A 16648-nucleotide genomic window follows, 5' to 3' on the forward strand; every position below is an offset into this window, starting at 1 on the left:
CCCGCTCCCCGTTTTTTTGAGTCGCTCCGAAAATAAAAAATATGCCCAAGTTACACTCCTTTCTCAGCAAAGCCAACAGCCTGCATCCGCATATTATCAGCCATCTTACCGTTGAAGCACCACCTAACAACGATAACTGTGCATTAGACATAATCTATGAATTGCCACCGAGTGTTTTCGTCGACGTGAATCAGTTGGCCGACTTTGCATCGCTTATTGGCAACGCCACGGTGTTCGGGGAAACTGATCTGGAGGCTCCTCTGGAGCATGTGAAAGACAAGCGAGGAAGTGTTGTCATTCTACGCCAGCCTTTTACGAGAGAACCGAAACGGGTGATTGACGTGCCACTTCACTTGCGGTATCAACAGCCTTCTCTGACGGAAACGCAACGTCCGATCGAAATCCCTCTCCCGGTAGCAGGCTGGACCTGCCATAAACTCGGCCAGTCGGCTCCATACCCTCCTCTTGATGCTAAATATTCCCTTGTTCAGGCCATCGATCGAAATGCGTACTTTACTGCGATTGATCCACCCACGGACGGTGTATTGCAACTGGGTGTTCCTGTGGGTGATGTGAAGGATAGATCATTTGTGGAAGTAGGCACATTGTCGTGTGTTGTTCTGTGTACTGTCTGGATTCTTGTGGCTGTATACAAATCATTAGCGAAACGAAATAGAATTGAAGCTAAAGGCAAAAGAAGAAAGTCAGAGTAAAAACGCTCCAAAAAAGGCATATCCTTTATGTTTCTATTGCAGTGAGAGCCGCAATCATTGCATATTGTTTCGGGTAGTCACCACTTTATCTTTTGGTTTGTGGAAGGAACAAAGTGACAATTAGAACTGTACCTTGAATAAAAGGGAAGGGGAGAGTGTGAACCGAGAATAACAACAGCAAACTCGTACTCGAATGAGAGGAAACAGACTGTTTTTTTGTCTAATGTAACAACATGTATACTAAGAAATATGTCAAACCACTTTCGCAATATAGCACAAACCCAAACCCGAAACGTGAGCAAGGCAGCTATGATAAAAGGCAAATGTTAGGCATATGCATGATACAAATCATCCGAATGTGTATGTGCGAAGTGTTCGCGATTTTCTGTGTACATTATTTCGAGGTTGTGAACTTATGCAGCAATAATCCAGATAGAGATGGCACTGGTGACAGGACATGCTATACGATGGATGCCTCGCATAAATATGAGCATTTCAAGGGACACTATACTGTGAAGGAGTCCGCACGATGGAGATATTGACAAAGAGATCTACAAAAGGCGCGGTTACGGCTGCGTAGATCTTCCACCTTATTCTCCTGTTCTGAATCCTATCGGGTAGTTCTGGTCTGTTTGCAAAAAAACAAAATGAAACGAGAACAGTCGTTGGCGGAGGAGACGTATGTCCTCAAGAATACGTGATGCACGCAATAGTATCCGTCTGAGTGACCTTCAAGTTTTTTGTTGATACTCTGCAACAAAATTCGATGATGGCGTGAATGTAAGAAATTCCATGAAAAGATACATATAGTGTGTGTTGCACCTCCAAGATATTTTTTGACGGTACAAAAACACTTGTCACTTGGCACACCCTTTTCCATCAACTTGTGAGTCATTGTATGATTCTTTGACCCAAAATCTCTAAGGCACCTGGTAGCTGGTGAATATTTTCTTTTTTATTGCATAATGCATAGTTTAAGGGAGGAGAGGATAATGACGGAAAAAGAGATGAAAGGACCTTTACGATTCGAATTCGTATGGAACACTGAACGACGTCGATCTTTGGTTGCATCGATCAAGGAGTAGAAGCGCTTTAACGAGCTCTTCGTTATCACATGGTTTGCATAGACGCCAAAAAGTTTCGGTGATCTTGAGCAGCGTTCTGAGACTTTTCATATTGATAAACGTCGCCATTTCTTCAATTGATCGAGGCAATACCATATGGGCTATTTCTTGCATTACATAGATCCCATCATGTCGCAAACGGGTGAGGAAAAAGGTAACGCCAAAGCCTAATACAAGGAATAAGGGGGTTACTCTATCCTTCCATTTTCCGTTTGCTTACCATAGATCTGGAACGATAAAGATGCATTCAACGTATTTTCGGCAATGGTATCTTTCGTATAAATGGCCTAGCGTGTCAAGTCGTGACAAAGCAAGTAATTGTCGCATGTTGCTTATGCCACTTTCGCCTCCCCAAACCCGAGACTTGCTCCAAACACCTTCGGATTGAGCTTGCTGATGGTTTGCATTTGGGCGTTTGTCTCGCGTTGCATCGCAAGTGACGTTTGCCCAACGTGAAAGTCTTTTTCTTGTGCTGGGTAAACGTCGGCAGCGGGTGTAGCGCCGTACAACAGTGGAAGATAGAGTTGCAGCGTCAGAGAAAGCGGTGTTTTCGGCAATATATTCTCTAACTTTCGAGGAACTGCAATTTGACTGTTACGATCTGGCCACTCACGTTCTCCATGCCGAACTGTCAAACGAATGGCACTGTTGACCACGGTCGATTTTGTCCCTGATGGCGCCGTGACAAATAAGGACATGCGCAACACTTTGCTGAGCGCGCTCTTCTGCTTGTATTTGGCGTTGCACATACTCTCCTCGCAATTCCGGATCTTGTTTGGTTAAGCAGATATTATCGGAAACCGTCGCACTGCTGAAACGCTTCCAAGACGCGAAGGATAATGTCTCCAACGGACAGTAACTCCAAGACGGGACCAAGAGCGACAACCTCTGTTATAAGGAAGTTATATGAGAAACTTCATGATCAGCGTCAGTTGGAACAACTGGTGGATAAGCATCCGCAAGTTTCGTCCAGAAAAAAGGCCAACACTTTGTGCACTCCCAAAACTCTCCAATTTTTAGCGTGACGTCAAACTAATCAATTTGGGAGTGCACCGAGTGTTGGCCTGATAAAAATCAGGTTGAAACATCAGAGGCTTTTGAAAGAAGAGACCTTGACTTTATGAATCAAAAATGCATGCAATTCAGTATACTTTAGCGACTTATGGAAGGCTTTTGTAAATATTCTGCCTCCAAGTTGCTTGGTGAGAGATGGCTTACAGCATAAACCTTGAAATAAACGGGTTATAAAAACTAGCCAGACTTCTATATACGTAGCTTTTTTTCAAATATAGGATTATTTGCGAAATATGTATTATCATCATAATAAAGAAACAAACGAGAGATGATATGCCGTTGATTTTTGCGTTGGTGCAATGGTGCAATGCTTGAAATCACGCCTCTTTACTCCTCTTGTGTAACGTCACTTCCCATCCCGAAGATGCGCCAGTAATTCCTGAAAAAAAAAGTGAGAGCTTTTTGGGTCTTTGCGAGTGTATCTTTTTTATTTTGTGTGTGTTGTATATTTAGCTGTTGGACTTGTTCCTGATATTGGCTTTGTTTGTAAAGTACTGGAAACACCATGCTCGAAGAAGACGACCTGTTACAATCCGGTTTCCTGGAGTCGAATGCTTCCAAATTCTTCATTGACACTGCTCCAACCCATCCTTCGCTTTCTTCGCCATTCTACACTTCGGACTTCGGAGTTGAAGCCGATCCTTGGGGAAGTGGAGCCAGCTTTGATCCCATCGTCGACATGCGCCAAGACCTCACCGTGCATAATGCCGTCGATGACGATATTCTAGGTTCGGGACTCACAGCGGCCAGTGTACTCGGTATGCTTTTTTTAGACACAACCAACTTCGTTTTTGAAAAGAAGCAAGTGAATTTTACTCCCAAAAACCCTTTTTTTTTTTTCGTTGTTAGTGGGTATCGATTTGCCCGAAATATACGATACAGCCTATATCCGGGCTGGCCCAGTCAATGATCGAGTGACGCTTGAGTCCCTGAAACGAGTTATTGGTCTTTCTGGCCTTCCTTCTCGTACCGTTGAAGAGGTGAGAATCGTTAACTGAAAAAAAAATAAGCATGCGATCCATCAGAGAAACCAAAAATTGATCCCAAAAGGATTACAGATATTAAACATCATCTCTCCCGCTGATACGCCTTACATCATTCGAAATGAGTTTAATACGGCCTTGGCCCTCGTTGCATGTGCACAAAAAAATATGGGTAAGCAGCTGCAAGGATCGCTTTGACTATCACCAAGAAGCAAAAAGACTCAGCGTTCCTTTTCAACGTAGACATCTCATTATCAACCGTGTACCAACATCGCAAAGGTAAAAGTGACATTGATTTGCTTCCTCACGATTTAAAATCTTAGAAGGATGAAATTTTCAGAGTTACCTATACCCATGCTGTCCAACCTGGATACGTTCCACATCAAACGAAATAACCAGACCATGAAACCGATGTCCAATCCACCCGATACCCGCGCAGTGGACGATCCCTGGAGATTAACCACCACCGTCGACCCTCGGCCGAATGGATTCCTGAACCTCGCCAATGAGAAAAAGGGGCAAGACGACAGTCATCTCAAACCTAGGAACCATGCATTAACCGACAAATTAAATTCGCATGCCAACGGTCTGCCCCGAGCTCACAGTGATGGTGGTTTTTCCTCGGCGACAACGGTCACTCACGTCGACCCATCCATCACTCCCAAAGATATGTTGGCTGAACCCGCCCCCGGATTCATGTCAGACACACCCAAACCATCGGCGGCGCAAAACATGCGTACCTGTACCGAAAGTCATCGCTGGTTCTCAGACCTGGATTACATCAAAGTGGCCGTAGCGCCGGAGAAAGAAGGGTTTATTTTTAAGCATGTCAATTATATCCTCGAAAGTCAGCTGCGATCATCGATTGTTCTTCGACGTTACAGTGATTTCTTTTGGCTCTGGGAAATTCTGCTAAAACGTTATCCCTTCCGAATCGTGCCTAATCTACCACCCAAGAAAATTAGTGGCAGTAAGTAATATCATCTTTGGCTTGCGGGATAAAGAAGATATGATTGGCTAAAACCAAGATCAGAAGATGCAATGTTCATGGACAGGCGCTGCAAGGGTTTAACACGGTTCATCAACGGCGTCATCCGACATCCTGTACTAAAGAACGATGATGTCGTAAAAACATTTTTGACAGAGCCTTCGGTAATACACATTCCCCAACTCCATTTCGAAAAGCATCTCATTGCTTCTACCCTGTTAGGAGTTTCAAGCTTGGCGCCGAGCAAATCATCCAGTGACAGACGAAGAATTTATTCGAATGAACTCTAACACAGAAGAGATTGAAACATGTATACCCCCCGATATCAACGAGCGAATCCAAACCATACGTAACCAACTACCCATCATTATTCAGCATTATGAAAAGCAATGCAACATTGTGGAACGGATGACAGCATTGAGAACAGCCTATGGATCAGAGTATACCAATTACAGCACGGTCTTGCAGTAAGTTGGGAGGGTGCTCACATGGTGACAAGGATTATTGACACTGTGTACGCAAATGGTTAGTTCTATGGGCGAAGTGGAACAAAAGTGCTATATTGTGGGATGCAGTGCATGCCAGCACGTAGTTCGAGGATACAAGGCCGTAGCAGAACATATGGAACGTGCCACTTCCATTGTGGAGAACGAGGTAAAACAACGCACCATCGATCATTTGCACGGTTGGCTAAGAAACAAAGCAAAATGTCATTTGCTATGTGTAGAGCACGGCGGTTGCCAACGGAATTCTGGAAAATTTGAGATACCATCGAGATATTTTTATCGGATTTGCAGAATTACTGGAACGGAAATCAAGGTTGGCGGCCAATCAGATCAATACCTTGTCAAAGAAACTGGCAGGCAACAAAATCAAAGTGAATCAGAATCGCGGCGTTCCAGGGTTGGAAGCCGAAGTAGAAAGACTCGATGTCATGATACAATCGGTAATGTATCACATATTGGCTGTTATCTAACCTTTCCTGCGCACCATGTTGATCTTTTGAGTGACTAGGATTTTGAGCGGTTGTCATTCCAGCAACGACGAGATACCCATATCAAGTTCTGTATCGCGTCTGAATTATCTTATTTGCACAAACATCAAGCACTCGTTTCATGGATGTATCAAAAGTTTGTTCACGAGCAATTGCAATTTGCAAGACAGACCGTCGATAACTGGAAAGCACTGGAAGTGTTTACGAGCGATACCCCCGAAACGACCGATTTTGCATAGTATCTTTCTCCTGGAAAATACTGTTTACTTGATGCCTCTTTCTTTTTCCTTTTTGTATTTACACAATCGGTCGTCTGTCAGACAATATCAAAAAAATCACATAAATCATGTTAATGGAGACAAAATAGTGAGGACCAATAACAGCTGCATTCCTTCAACTTGTATACTAAATTTCATGAATAACGGATGACATTTGCATGCCCTTTGTGGGCGATGGCTAATTTGATCAATGAAATCAAAGAGATTTTGGTTGATCGTCCAGAATAAATCAAAAACGGTACATCCTAGCTTTCGATTTTGCCCAAACTGCATCAATACAGTGCCCATCTTCTATATACCAAGTTTCATGGTGAACGGACATTCTCTGATATGAACTAGGACAGGTTCAATTTCTAAGAAGGATCCATGCATAAATGACTTGATTGGTCAGAATTTCAGGACGGAAACATGCAGAATACATCGTTCCCTATCTCGGGTTGACAGGGTATACATCGACTTCCATCGATTCAGAGACATCCATATAATGGAAAATGTGCCTGCTATTTGCAGTGGCCATGTACACCGAATTTACGAGAGAAAATGAAATAAAAAATGTATCAATACTATAGGATAGTGCCGATGAATGGTACCGATAGTACCCATCATTCAGTATAAACAACAGTAAATATTCCTGACACACTGCAGTAGATGGATCCCATAATCCTAAAGAACACAAATTTTGTGTGTGTGTGCGTGTGTGTGCGTTTGTTGATTTTTTCATTTCCAAATGCGGAACGCATCTTACCGATATTACCGATTTTCAATTCTGTAAAAGGCAATCACATTGAGAGCACGAGGATTTGGACGATCTCCCTGCCTACTTTGCCTAAACTGGAATCGGTTGCACTTCATTGGATCCCGTCCGTCTACTATGTTACCTGGTACAATGCAGGACTGATATACTCGCCAGTTATTGATGAAGTTTGAGCAAAACCGAAAGGTGGCAAAGACACTTTCTGTATCATTTGACTAAGGTGTGTTTTGGTGACATGACCATATGACTAGGAACTGTCCAAAATAACTTTATTCTTGATTAATGGAGTTTCCATTGTACATGCCTTCGCGATCCCTCGGATCTTCATTTTCGGTTGTACGCAGTGTATTCACATTGCTACCACTGGCGAAAAAAAAAAATTGAAAACGATGAGTCTGGGTGTGGATTGTTGAGGATTAGTAAGTGCTTACGGATATCTTTTATATGGTCTGGTAGAGGAGCTTTCGCCTCCTCCCAGCCGCTGACCGCCGCCTCCGTTGACTTGCAACCCGTTATTTCCATCTGTGGGACTTGTCATGTAGGAAGTCACTGTCTCAGTGACGGTAGAACCCACAGTACTGACGGCATTATATAGCAATCCACCTGCTGAATAGATGTAACCGAGCAGGCCATTGCCTGAACTTTCAGCGCCACCGTAAGCGGTGCTGATATTCTTTATCGCTTTCATAATAATTGTGGCGCTCGGACATAAACCCAATTCTCGCAAGGTACGTTGTTCGTCCGTAATACTAAAGTGGCGAGTAGGGAATTGGGCAATCAATTTATAGGGTTGGTCGCCGTCTGTTCTATTCTGTAGTCATATCACTGCCCATCAGTCATGTTAAAAAAGCAACAATGTGCGGGTTCAAAATGCTTGCCTGATCAATCCATTCTTGCACACTTGATAAAGTATCAGTGGCTGAAAAATCCAGTCGGTCAGTCCCAGTAATAAAAATACACATTAAATATCGAAAAAAAATAATACCTTGAAATTTCTGGCGAAGACATACTCCATCCAGTTGACGAACACTGAGATGACTTTCATCATAGCGTCGGTGACTAGGATATAAAAAAAAAAAAGTTAACGGAATGTGTACATAGATAGTGTTATTGGATGTTAATGTTTTCTTTTTATTCTACATACCTACTACTCGCTCTTGGCTTGTCTTGTGTAGTGACGGAGGGTTGATTAGACGGAGTGGTCTGTTGTCGAGTTTGAGCACGTTCAGCTTTATCCTTTGCAATCTGTTCGCGAATCTTTTTTCTGTACTCTTCCTCTTGTTTCTTTTCCTGTTTGATATTTTCAAAGTATTGTTTATCTTGACGCTCTTTCCAAGATTCGGCAAACTGCTGTTGCTGTTTTCCCTGTTCTCTTCGCTTCAATTCTTGTTCATATTCTCTCTAACCAAGGCATTCAATAAACCTGCTACACAACACTCTCATAAACCATTGTACCTGTTTCTCGCTCTCTTCGCGCTGTTTTCGTGCCTTGTCTTTGTACTCTTGCAGGTTTCTCTTGTTATCGATATTTGACTCTGGGGAGGATAGACTGGCTGGTGACGGGTCGACTGATGATCGTGTAGGTTCGGCTGCCGCTGTTGTACTAGCAGGACTCAAGCCGGACACCTGTGTGAAAGGTTCGGCCGCGCGCATAGAAGGTTCAGCCGTTGCTGTCGAAGATGACGATGACTGCTCTACAGGCATAGCCGAATGCAGATTATTGATTTTGGTTACGACCTCTAGGGGCGAAATGGTGTGTGTTCCGAAATCCTTGATGGTGCCTTGCTGGATAAAATAGATGATGGGGACAAGCGTTACGGGATCTGTGGATGGATTGGATTCGATTCAGTTTCTCCCCAAAAAGTTCATGTTGCTGGTCAGTGCATATTTACATAATTGTCCAAACAGCGTGGCATTGTCCGAGTCTTTATGAAACCGAAGCGCTACTGTCTTGGATGCCAGTGCTTCGACCACCTACAGAATGGTGTGAGTATCATAGTAAACAAACTGAGAATGTAGAGTACAAGCGCTTTGCATAAGTTTTTACCGCTGCATCTGCCAAGCATTGGGTCATGGAAGTACTAGCGTCGGTATCGTCTAAAGCTACTCAGCAAAATCCCCCTTATAAAAAGCAAGCATTAATTAGCAAGACGTACCATGAATGTACACGACGAGAGGCAAATTTTTAGTATTCACGACCGTCACCGCTTCGGCAATTGGCCCTGAAAACCAAGCGGTAGAATCGTCCATTATTAAAAATGACAATAAAAAAGGGCCACAGTTCACGCGGAGCATGTTGAATAAGTTGTATTTCGCATTACCCTTCGGGATTTCAAATCCCCCAATTGGGTGTCGATCGTACACAAGACACGCAAAGATTCGCTTGAAACAGAACAGATTTTGGGGACACTGCAAAGACTGTCCCAATGAACATTTTGCTAGATAATCTCAATAAAGTACTCGCTCGAGGCATTTGAAAAAATGCCAGTGCATTCCGGGGCTGTTCATGATGACCGAATCAGGAAAAAGTGTACTTTTTCACCGTTGCTATTTTTTTTTTTCAACCGTATCCACGTTGGATGATTTCCGATTGAAAGAGACGATATGAGATCTAGTATTCGTCACATTGAATAACGCTTGAGCTGTCCACAAAATCACACTCATTATAATTGCTCGATGTTCTTTAGTCTCTTTCTTTCAAAATGGTGGAAATGCGCGCGCGTGCAGAGAAAAAAAATGTTTTTTTTCAAAAGGGTATTTTATTATTTTGATAAAAAAAAACTAAACCAGTGCAAACCACTTCAATCGCGATGAAATCTGTAAAAACGCGGTAAAAAATGTCATTAGTATACCGTTTTTTTACGCGTGATCCTTTAAAGAGTCATGGAATGGATGATTGCTCGCGCTCAGCTCTGCTAGGTGTTTATCATCAAAAGATATTCTGCGTGGTGCATGAAAATTGTCATCATAGCCAGCAATATCCATCCACAACTCTTCTCATTCATCATTTTTTGACAAATATAACAAAATACATACCATGAACAGAACGGTCACCTTGTTATGAGATACAAAAGGGATCGATCAGTACCTATAAAGATATGAGTCAGCAAACTTTTTTCTTTATCATCCAGTATACGACCACCACGCCGAAATGAAAAAGTAAAAGATTGTGTTGATCAGGAGCATGATAATTTTTCTCTTCAGTCTTTTTTCAGAGAGATTCCCATTGATATAATCAAATCATCATGTACAACACAATCTTTTCTCACATACGACACACAGCACTTGGGATAGGAATCATTTTACTTACATGATGACAACGGATGGATGAGTGAAAAGGATGGATGCAAAGGGATGGATGGATAGGATGGCTGAATAAAAAAGAACACAACGGATGGATAGAATCTTTTTTTTCGCACCGTATTTAAGCTTAAGAGCGGCTCATGAAATCCACTGGGACGTGGTATTTTTCACTGACAAAATACAAAGCCAGTGTCCAAGTCCGCCTTGGGACACAAGCAACCGTCAAAACACGATAACCAGTCTATCATACCATTGCCCGAACGAGAGTCGTCGAGCTGATATTCTAGTTTTGACCATAGAGTAGATAAAGTATTAGCAAACAAGTGAGTCTTCAACCAGGACAGTTCTTTCTTCCCAGAGTCAATGGACTCAATAGCCAATGACAAATACCCAAGTTCACAGAGGCACAACATGCGTGTGCGGGGATCAGCCACCGTGGGCTCATTTCTTTTTTTTTTTTTTCTGAGCCCTTTTTCCCAAAAGAAGATCCAAACGCTCTTCATGTATTGGCTGAAGGAAAAACAAGTCACGAGATCTGAATTTCTGGAAAACCCGACAAATGGTAAGATTATTGGATAATCGTTTTGTCGTCAAATTGAAAGAGCATGATAAATGTGTTTATTTCATTATAAGAGAAGAAGTAAAAGGTAGTCGGTGATATGTGATAATTGCGGTTCTTTCTTTGTGGCACCTTGTAATAAGAAAAATAAAAAAAGGGCTGGACAAAAAAGAAAGGGGTTTAGGGATGGTCCTGGACAGTTAAAACAGTGTAACGGGTTTGGGCTTGAGTTGAGTTTATTCTTCGTCTTTTTTCCAATACGGTCAAAGTGTGCTCTCGTCTCCTTACAGTCAACCTATCGATTTTTTTTTTATATATAATTTTTTTCGTCATTTCCCTCTTTGTCTTTTTTTTTTTTTTTTTTTTTTTTTGGTTCCTCTTATTTCCTCCTTTTTTTTTTGTTTTACTCTTTTTTTTATAATTTTTTGTGTCTTAATATTACTTTTATAATCTAGTTTTTCCTTTTATAATAATGGCCAGTGATCAAGAAGTTGAAATGGCCGTTTCCATGCCGCCACCTTCTTATCATTCGCCTCAAATGCCTTCTCGTCTAAAATCCTTCTTCATCACTCCTCCGTCCGTCGAGCAACCTGCCCCTTCATTTACTGTACCTAATGATTTTGAAACGCCCAAGGCACAGAAAGGATTCAAAAGTAATTCATGGTTCTCCACCGCTTCCTTACAGAACAACAAAGGCATCCGTCGAGTCGCATCCGCTCCCAACGCCAAGTTGCTCAATTCAACCAAACAACATCATCCCACCATTCAACCCCCAAAGTCGGTCATGTATAACAACGTTACCGAATCCGTTCCCGCCCTTCACAACCAAGGCTCGCCTGAATACGTTCAACGTATGCGTTCCTTTCGTCGCACTTATTCATCCGCCAGCATCAAGGTTAAAAAGGTCGAAGTCGGTCCATCGAGCTTTGTTAAGGTGCGAATGTTGGGCAAAGGCGACGTTGGCAAAGTTTACATGGTTAAACAGAAGGGCACCGATAAATTGTTTGCCATGAAAGGTAAGAGTTATTTCTTTTCCTCTGAAAGAGAGACCGATCGTCCAACTCAAAATCCGTGCTCCTGTTTTCCAGTGCTTTCAAAACGAGAAATGATTAAACGTAACAAGATAAAACGCGCCTTGGCTGAACAGGAAATCTTGGCCACCTCCAATCATCCCTTCATCGTCACTCTGTATCATTCTTTCCAAAGCCAGGATTATCTCTACTTTGTTATGGAATACTGCATGGGAGGAGAGTTCTTTCGAGGTAAATTCTTTTTGCACCATCAATCACTTTTTTGTTCCACTTGTCATCCCCTTCTCTTGGTTTTACTGACAGGATTCTCAATGACATCATTCACAGCTTTACAATTACGACAAGGAAAATGTCTGGATGAAAATGGTGCTCGTTTCTATGCTGCCGAAGTTACGGCTGCACTGGAATACCTTCATTTGCAAGGTCACATCTACCGTGATTTGAAGCCTGAAAGTAAGCTTTTTTCCTTGTGTTACATCACATCATTTTGCCCACCTAGCCATCCACCTAGCCATCCATTCACCACCGGAAAAAAAAGATGTCCAGTGTCACTTATTAATGACCTTTTTTTTTTGATAGATATTCTACTGCATCAGAGCGGTCACATCATGCTCACCGACTTTGATCTCAGCAAAGGATCGGTTCCGCCCGGCAATCCTGGCGTCGTCAAATCCTCGTCCCCCAATCTCGTAAGTGGAAAGAAAAAGGCAATCAAATGAGTCGTAAACAATGCTAAATCAGATATTCAGCCACCTTCCATCGATACCAAAAGCTGCGTGAACAACCTCCGCACCAACAGTTTTGTGGGAACGGAAGAATATATTGCACCTGAAGTCATCAAAGGCTGCGGTCATACAAGTGCCGTCGATTGGTGGACCCTTGGGATTCTTATTTACGAAATGCTGGTACGTGCTCCTTCCACCCCTGACAAAATTTCTCCCACTTTTTGTCAATACTCATTTGATGATCTTCTTTCACAGTACGGTACCACACCGTTTAAAGGCGCTAATCGCAACGAAACCTTTTCCAAAATTCTCCATTGTGATGTGAATTTCCCTACACAACCAGCCCCCTATCAAAATCGAACCTTGTCAAACGCGTGTAAAAACCTTATTCGAAAGTTATTGCACAAGGATGAACATCGTCGGTTAGGATCCCGCGCTGGCGCGGCCGATGTCAAGGCACATCCGTTCTTTAAAAACATCAACTTTGCTCTTCTTCGTCACACCGTGCCTCCCATCATTCCTCCTATGCAGAAATCCAACGGTATCGATGCTCTCAACTTTCGCAAAATGCCACCGGAAAGCATGAGTTTGGACCTTGAATCCGATGATGTCATGGTCACTGTAAAATCAGGCAGTAACGCGAACCCTTTTGAACAATTTAACTCTAGTAAGTGACTTGATCATTGAATCATTGGGGAATAGGCTTATTCATTTTTCTATTGTTGTTGCCTCAGTTACTCTATATCACGACGGCGACTCTGACTTTGAAAATGAAGCTTAAACCATCCCACTATTCCATAATTTTTTTACTTACCCCGTTTGACAAGGAGGATACAATTCTCCAGTAATTTATTTTACCCATCAAAAAATACCATAATTCATTACAGTTTAACAAGGATACATTTCTACTCTCGCTATTGGATACCTATTTTTTTTTTATTTTTGGTTTTAAAACGGGATCGGCCTTTAATTCTGATCTTGTGAATAAATACATAACGATTAACTTACGTTGGTAATTGCCATTCTCTGCTGTATTTTGTTGCGTCGCTTATTTGATCCCAAATTTTTCTGGCTACATTATTTATGGTTTGTTTCTTTTTCGACATCATTCTATGTTCAATTAGTACTGTAGTTGGCTCTTGCTTGCAAGACCATCTTAATGTCCTCTTGGGCTGGGATTCAACCATTAATTACTGGATATTCTTTGGTACAGTACAGTTCTCAGTTTCTACATAAGTTTTCAGTGTTCTCGCTACGTTAACCTTGTACCATCCGTCCCCGAGTTCCAATGTGATATGCGCCATAACCGTTGATCCTCTCTGCATCCTACCAATATGGAAATTTTTCGCAGCAAATAATGTTTGTCATATCTTGATGTTAAATAGAGATAGAATATAAATCAATTATTTGTTTTTTTTATCAATTGCCTAACTTTCAAGGGTGACTACAGTATATTCTGTCTGTCCCATCCATTGGTACTGGGATGATTCCGAGATATCGTGATGTCTCTGAAATAAAAGAATCAGAGAAAGCCTGCGTCGATTGTGTTGTTAATATTAGGTAATTGGATTGCTAGATGTCCGCCTATGCCAATTTATCATCAGGTGTTATGCAGCATACAATAAAACGCTTATTTTCCATTCATTGCTGCAAAGGTCATCAGAATTTCGACCCGTGATTGGAACCTATGACCACATGCAGGTGTCTCTTTTTGCTGTTGCAGGTCGACTCACTCGAAACTGATGGAACTGTCATAAGATCTGCTGCCTGCTCAGGACTGGTAATTCGAGAGCTACTACGAACAAAAGATTCATTTAAAAGGTCCGCCCCGAGTTGAGACAATGGGTAAATGTAAACATAATGGAGTACAATTCTCTCTGCAATTGCTATTTGATTTCTGCGGAATGGTACGGATTTATTGGTTTTGTTTTTTTAAGCGGTTGAGCCCAGGACACCCATTTTGTCTAATGCACGAGGTCCCATTTCTTCCCACTCTTGTTTCGTTACCCACCAAGAGTCCTTGTCCTTCATAATATCGGCAAGCACCGCACCTCCAAGGTAAACCCTAATTCGCCGTCATAGGTAAGAATACGCATCTCTCATCATCCAATAATTTTGGTATACTTACATATGCTTGCGTCTGGGAGGATCTTCAATACGGATCTTGAATTTCTGCAAATTTATCCTGTCAATACAACCCACCCAATTTTTGTTTTCATGCATGATTCTCCGAACTCACATTTAATCTGCTCGCATCGCCATTCAGCACATTGGTCAGATATAACTGCTTCATTTCCTTTTCTAAACGGCTGGGAAGACCGGGGTACATGGTGGAGCCACCGGATAACACAATGTGTTTATACAAATCAGATCGGATATCAATATCGGCCGCTTGAATCGTGTTAAACAACATCTCCGCCATGCCAGGCGCTTCCACGTCCACCAAATGAGGCTGGAATAAACACTCGGGAGCTTCGAAACGTTCCGAGCCTACTTTGATGACGCGACCATCCGGAAGCTGTATAGAACAAGATCATTCAGTTTACCTAATGCAGACATCTCATGGTCTCACACAGCAACACTTACCTCGTAGCTTTCGACCAATGTAGTGGTTTCATTACCCAGTTTCTGATCAAGTTCAAGATCGTAACTATAACAAAATAGGCCTCAGCGCTACCGTCTCTAAAGTGTCTTGCAGAGATCAAAATAATAATCTACCTGACATAGCACAGCTTTTCCTTGATTTGACGAACTGTTTCGAAATCCGCTGTACGGTTGAATGCGTATCCACGAAGAAGCAAAAGTTTGATGAGGTATCGAGTAACATGACGACCAGCAACATCGAGACGGCGCGTCAAATTGGCCGGTGCGTAACCTTGGTACACGGGCACCTGAACGTCAACATGTTAATTCTCAATCCCTTTTTACACCACTCATCAACTTCATTTGTCATTCGCCCTACTCACAATATGTGTAACACCATCGCCGGAATCAACCACCACACCGGATAACAGACCTGCAAATAAAAGCACAGTATTAGGATGGTCTATCAACCAAGGCATATGAGATTTTTTCCCTTTTACCTTGCGCGAACAGCGTCAAGACAGCTTGAATAGCGACGTATATTCCCTGGAAACCGTACTCTTCAAACATGATTTGGGCCATTTGTTCACGGTTGGCGCGAGGATTCATGGGCGCTTCGGTCAACAAAATCTTGGAGTCTCTGGGATCGATTTTCAACATCTCGTCGAAAGTGTAATTCCATAAATGGCGCATATCTTCCCAGTTTCTGATGATGCCGTTTTCCATGGGATAAGACATTTGGAGGATATTACGCAACGCGGCCGCCTCATCGCCAATCATGATATCTTTCACTTCAAGGTTGCCGACCGTTTCCTCCGCTCGCAAAATAGGTCGACCAACCACACTCGGAAACACATGCTCCGGGAAATTGGATCCGGCATAACCACATTTCACAAACTAGAAGAATGAACAGTGAGTATATTCACAGACAGTGAAGATGGCCCAACAAGGCGTTTGCCGTCTGTAGCTGTGCAAAGACACATCATCTTTACGGTATATACACAAGCCAAGTGTGTTGAACTGAGATACTACTTACTCCGGTACCGTTATCAACGACAAGGGTTTTTGAAGCATTCATAGTTGGCTCTTCTCGTATTTCTTTTTCTCTTTCCTGGGCGGAAAAGCGACGAAGGAAGGTGGAGATATTCCACAAAGTCGCTCTTTCTGACGATATTTTGGAACTCCGCATTAACCGCGCCGTATCCGATGATGTCATTTTTGCTTGGCCGAAAAACTTCGCGCACAATACGAGAAACTTATTTTCACGCACGACCATATTTTGCCCGGTCGTGCGTATTTGAGCGGCCGAATTTTCTTGCCTGATGGTCAGCACCAAAGGCCCGGTCGATGAGCAGAAAGCTGTGATGCTGCACAACCTGGAAGAGCAGGAAAATCAACGTTTATGAGATGAATGTTATTTTTGAAAATAAGCGATCAAAGTAGAAACCAAAAAGCTGTAAAACCAAAGAAAGTTACATTTTGACTGTAAACTTTTAATTGGAAGAAGAAGGAAATAACCAGAAAAGAACACACGAATTC

At 42.4% G+C, this 16648-nt stretch overlaps 7 protein-coding genes across 7 annotated transcripts; 4 read left to right on the forward strand and 3 right to left on the reverse strand.

Moving 5' to 3' along the window:
* Position 1: 1 nt before the first annotated feature.
* On the forward strand, positions 2-918 carry BYT42DRAFT_583022 (PIG-X). Its single transcript, XM_051569743.1, has one exon. The coding sequence runs from the start codon at positions 42-44 to the stop codon at positions 711-713; it is 672 nt and encodes a 223-aa protein (XP_051420192.1). The 5' UTR covers positions 2-41; the 3' UTR covers positions 714-918.
* An 889-nt stretch (positions 919-1807) lies between these two features.
* On the reverse strand, positions 1808-2124 carry BYT42DRAFT_482033 (uncharacterized protein; the record flags this gene model as incomplete). Its single annotated transcript, XM_051563695.1, has 2 exons — positions 1808-2004; positions 2058-2124. Coding segments are annotated over 2 exons (264 nt in total), but the record flags the coding sequence as incomplete, so codon positions are not given.
* Positions 2125-3416: 1292 nt separating this feature from the next.
* On the forward strand, positions 3417-6115 carry BYT42DRAFT_617150 (uncharacterized protein; the record flags this gene model as incomplete). The annotated part of the gene is made up of 10 exons (XM_051572151.1): positions 3417-3669; positions 3761-3891; positions 3970-4066; positions 4138-4173; positions 4235-4864; positions 4928-5046; positions 5105-5349; positions 5413-5536; positions 5610-5828; positions 5897-6115. 10 exons carry the CDS (start codon positions 3417-3419, stop codon positions 6113-6115), a joined length of 2073 nt encoding a protein of 690 aa, XP_051420194.1.
* Positions 6116-7177: 1062 nt separating this feature from the next.
* On the reverse strand, positions 7178-9158 carry BYT42DRAFT_617151 (uncharacterized protein; the record flags this gene model as incomplete). The annotated part of the gene is made up of 8 exons (XM_051572152.1): positions 7178-7271; positions 7340-7719; positions 7919-7967; positions 8053-8309; positions 8364-8731; positions 8801-8882; positions 8956-9005; positions 9065-9158. The coding sequence occupies 8 exons, from the start codon at positions 9156-9158 to the stop codon at positions 7178-7180; spliced, it is 1374 nt and encodes a 457-aa protein (XP_051420195.1).
* A 487-nt stretch (positions 9159-9645) lies between these two features.
* On the forward strand, positions 9646-10292 carry BYT42DRAFT_583040 (uncharacterized protein). Its single transcript, XM_051569744.1, has 2 exons — positions 9646-9996; positions 10219-10292. Exon 1 carries the CDS (start codon positions 9746-9748, stop codon positions 9947-9949), a length of 204 nt encoding a protein of 67 aa, XP_051420196.1. The 5' UTR covers positions 9646-9745; the 3' UTR covers positions 9950-9996; positions 10219-10292.
* Positions 10293-11146: 854 nt separating this feature from the next.
* On the forward strand, positions 11147-13534 carry BYT42DRAFT_583042 (kinase-like domain-containing protein). Its single transcript, XM_051569745.1, has 6 exons — positions 11147-11786; positions 11859-12032; positions 12129-12254; positions 12381-12490; positions 12551-12706; positions 12782-13534. Exons 1-6 carry the CDS (start codon positions 11243-11245, stop codon positions 13199-13201), a joined length of 1530 nt encoding a protein of 509 aa, XP_051420197.1. The 5' UTR covers positions 11147-11242; the 3' UTR covers positions 13202-13534.
* A 752-nt stretch (positions 13535-14286) lies between these two features.
* On the reverse strand, positions 14287-16235 carry BYT42DRAFT_538197 (actin family). The gene is made up of 8 exons (XM_051565510.1): positions 16146-16235; positions 15610-16006; positions 15493-15542; positions 15245-15417; positions 15113-15176; positions 14766-15044; positions 14655-14698; positions 14287-14591 (listed from the first exon to the last, which is right to left on the reverse strand). Exons 1-8 carry the CDS (start codon positions 16185-16187, stop codon positions 14459-14461), a joined length of 1182 nt encoding a protein of 393 aa, XP_051420198.1. The 5' UTR covers positions 16188-16235; the 3' UTR covers positions 14287-14458.
* Between the last annotated feature and the right edge of the window lie 413 nt (positions 16236-16648).

This window comes from Radiomyces spectabilis (assembly GCF_025331425.1).
Source record: "Radiomyces spectabilis strain NRRL 2753 chromosome Unknown BYT42scaffold_12, whole genome shotgun sequence".
In the NCBI taxonomy this organism is placed as follows: domain Eukaryota; kingdom Fungi; phylum Mucoromycota; class Mucoromycetes; order Mucorales; family Radiomycetaceae; genus Radiomyces; species Radiomyces spectabilis.

Excerpts from the sequence above, each read along its gene's own strand:
- BYT42DRAFT_583022 (XM_051569743.1), top strand. The coding sequence starts at position 42 with ATGCCCAAGTTACACTCCTTTCTCAGCAAAGCCAACAGCCTGCATCCG.
- BYT42DRAFT_583040 (XM_051569744.1), top strand. The coding sequence starts at position 9,746 with ATGTCATTAGTATACCGTTTTTTTACGCGTGATCCTTTAAAGAGTCAT.
- BYT42DRAFT_583042 (XM_051569745.1), top strand. The coding sequence starts at position 11,243 with ATGGCCAGTGATCAAGAAGTTGAAATGGCCGTTTCCATGCCGCCACCT. Across the intron at positions 11,787-11,858 it reads TAAATTGTTTGCCATGAAAG|TGCTTTCAAAACGAGAAATG; the intron begins GTAAGAGTTATT and ends CCTGTTTTCCAG. Across the intron at positions 12,707-12,781 it reads TTCTTATTTACGAAATGCTG|TACGGTACCACACCGTTTAA; the intron begins GTACGTGCTCCT and ends CTTCTTTCACAG.
- BYT42DRAFT_538197 (XM_051565510.1), bottom strand. The coding sequence starts at position 16,187 with ATGAATGCTTCAAAAACCCTTGTCGTTGATAACGGTACCGGA. Across the intron at positions 15,418-15,492 it reads GCGATGGTGTTACACATATT|GTGCCCGTGTACCAAGGTTA; the intron begins GTGAGTAGGGCG and ends GTTGACGTTCAG. Across the intron at positions 14,699-14,765 it reads GCGATGCGAGCAGATTAAAT|AAATTCAAGATCCGTATTGA; the intron begins GTGAGTTCGGAG and ends ATAAATTTGCAG.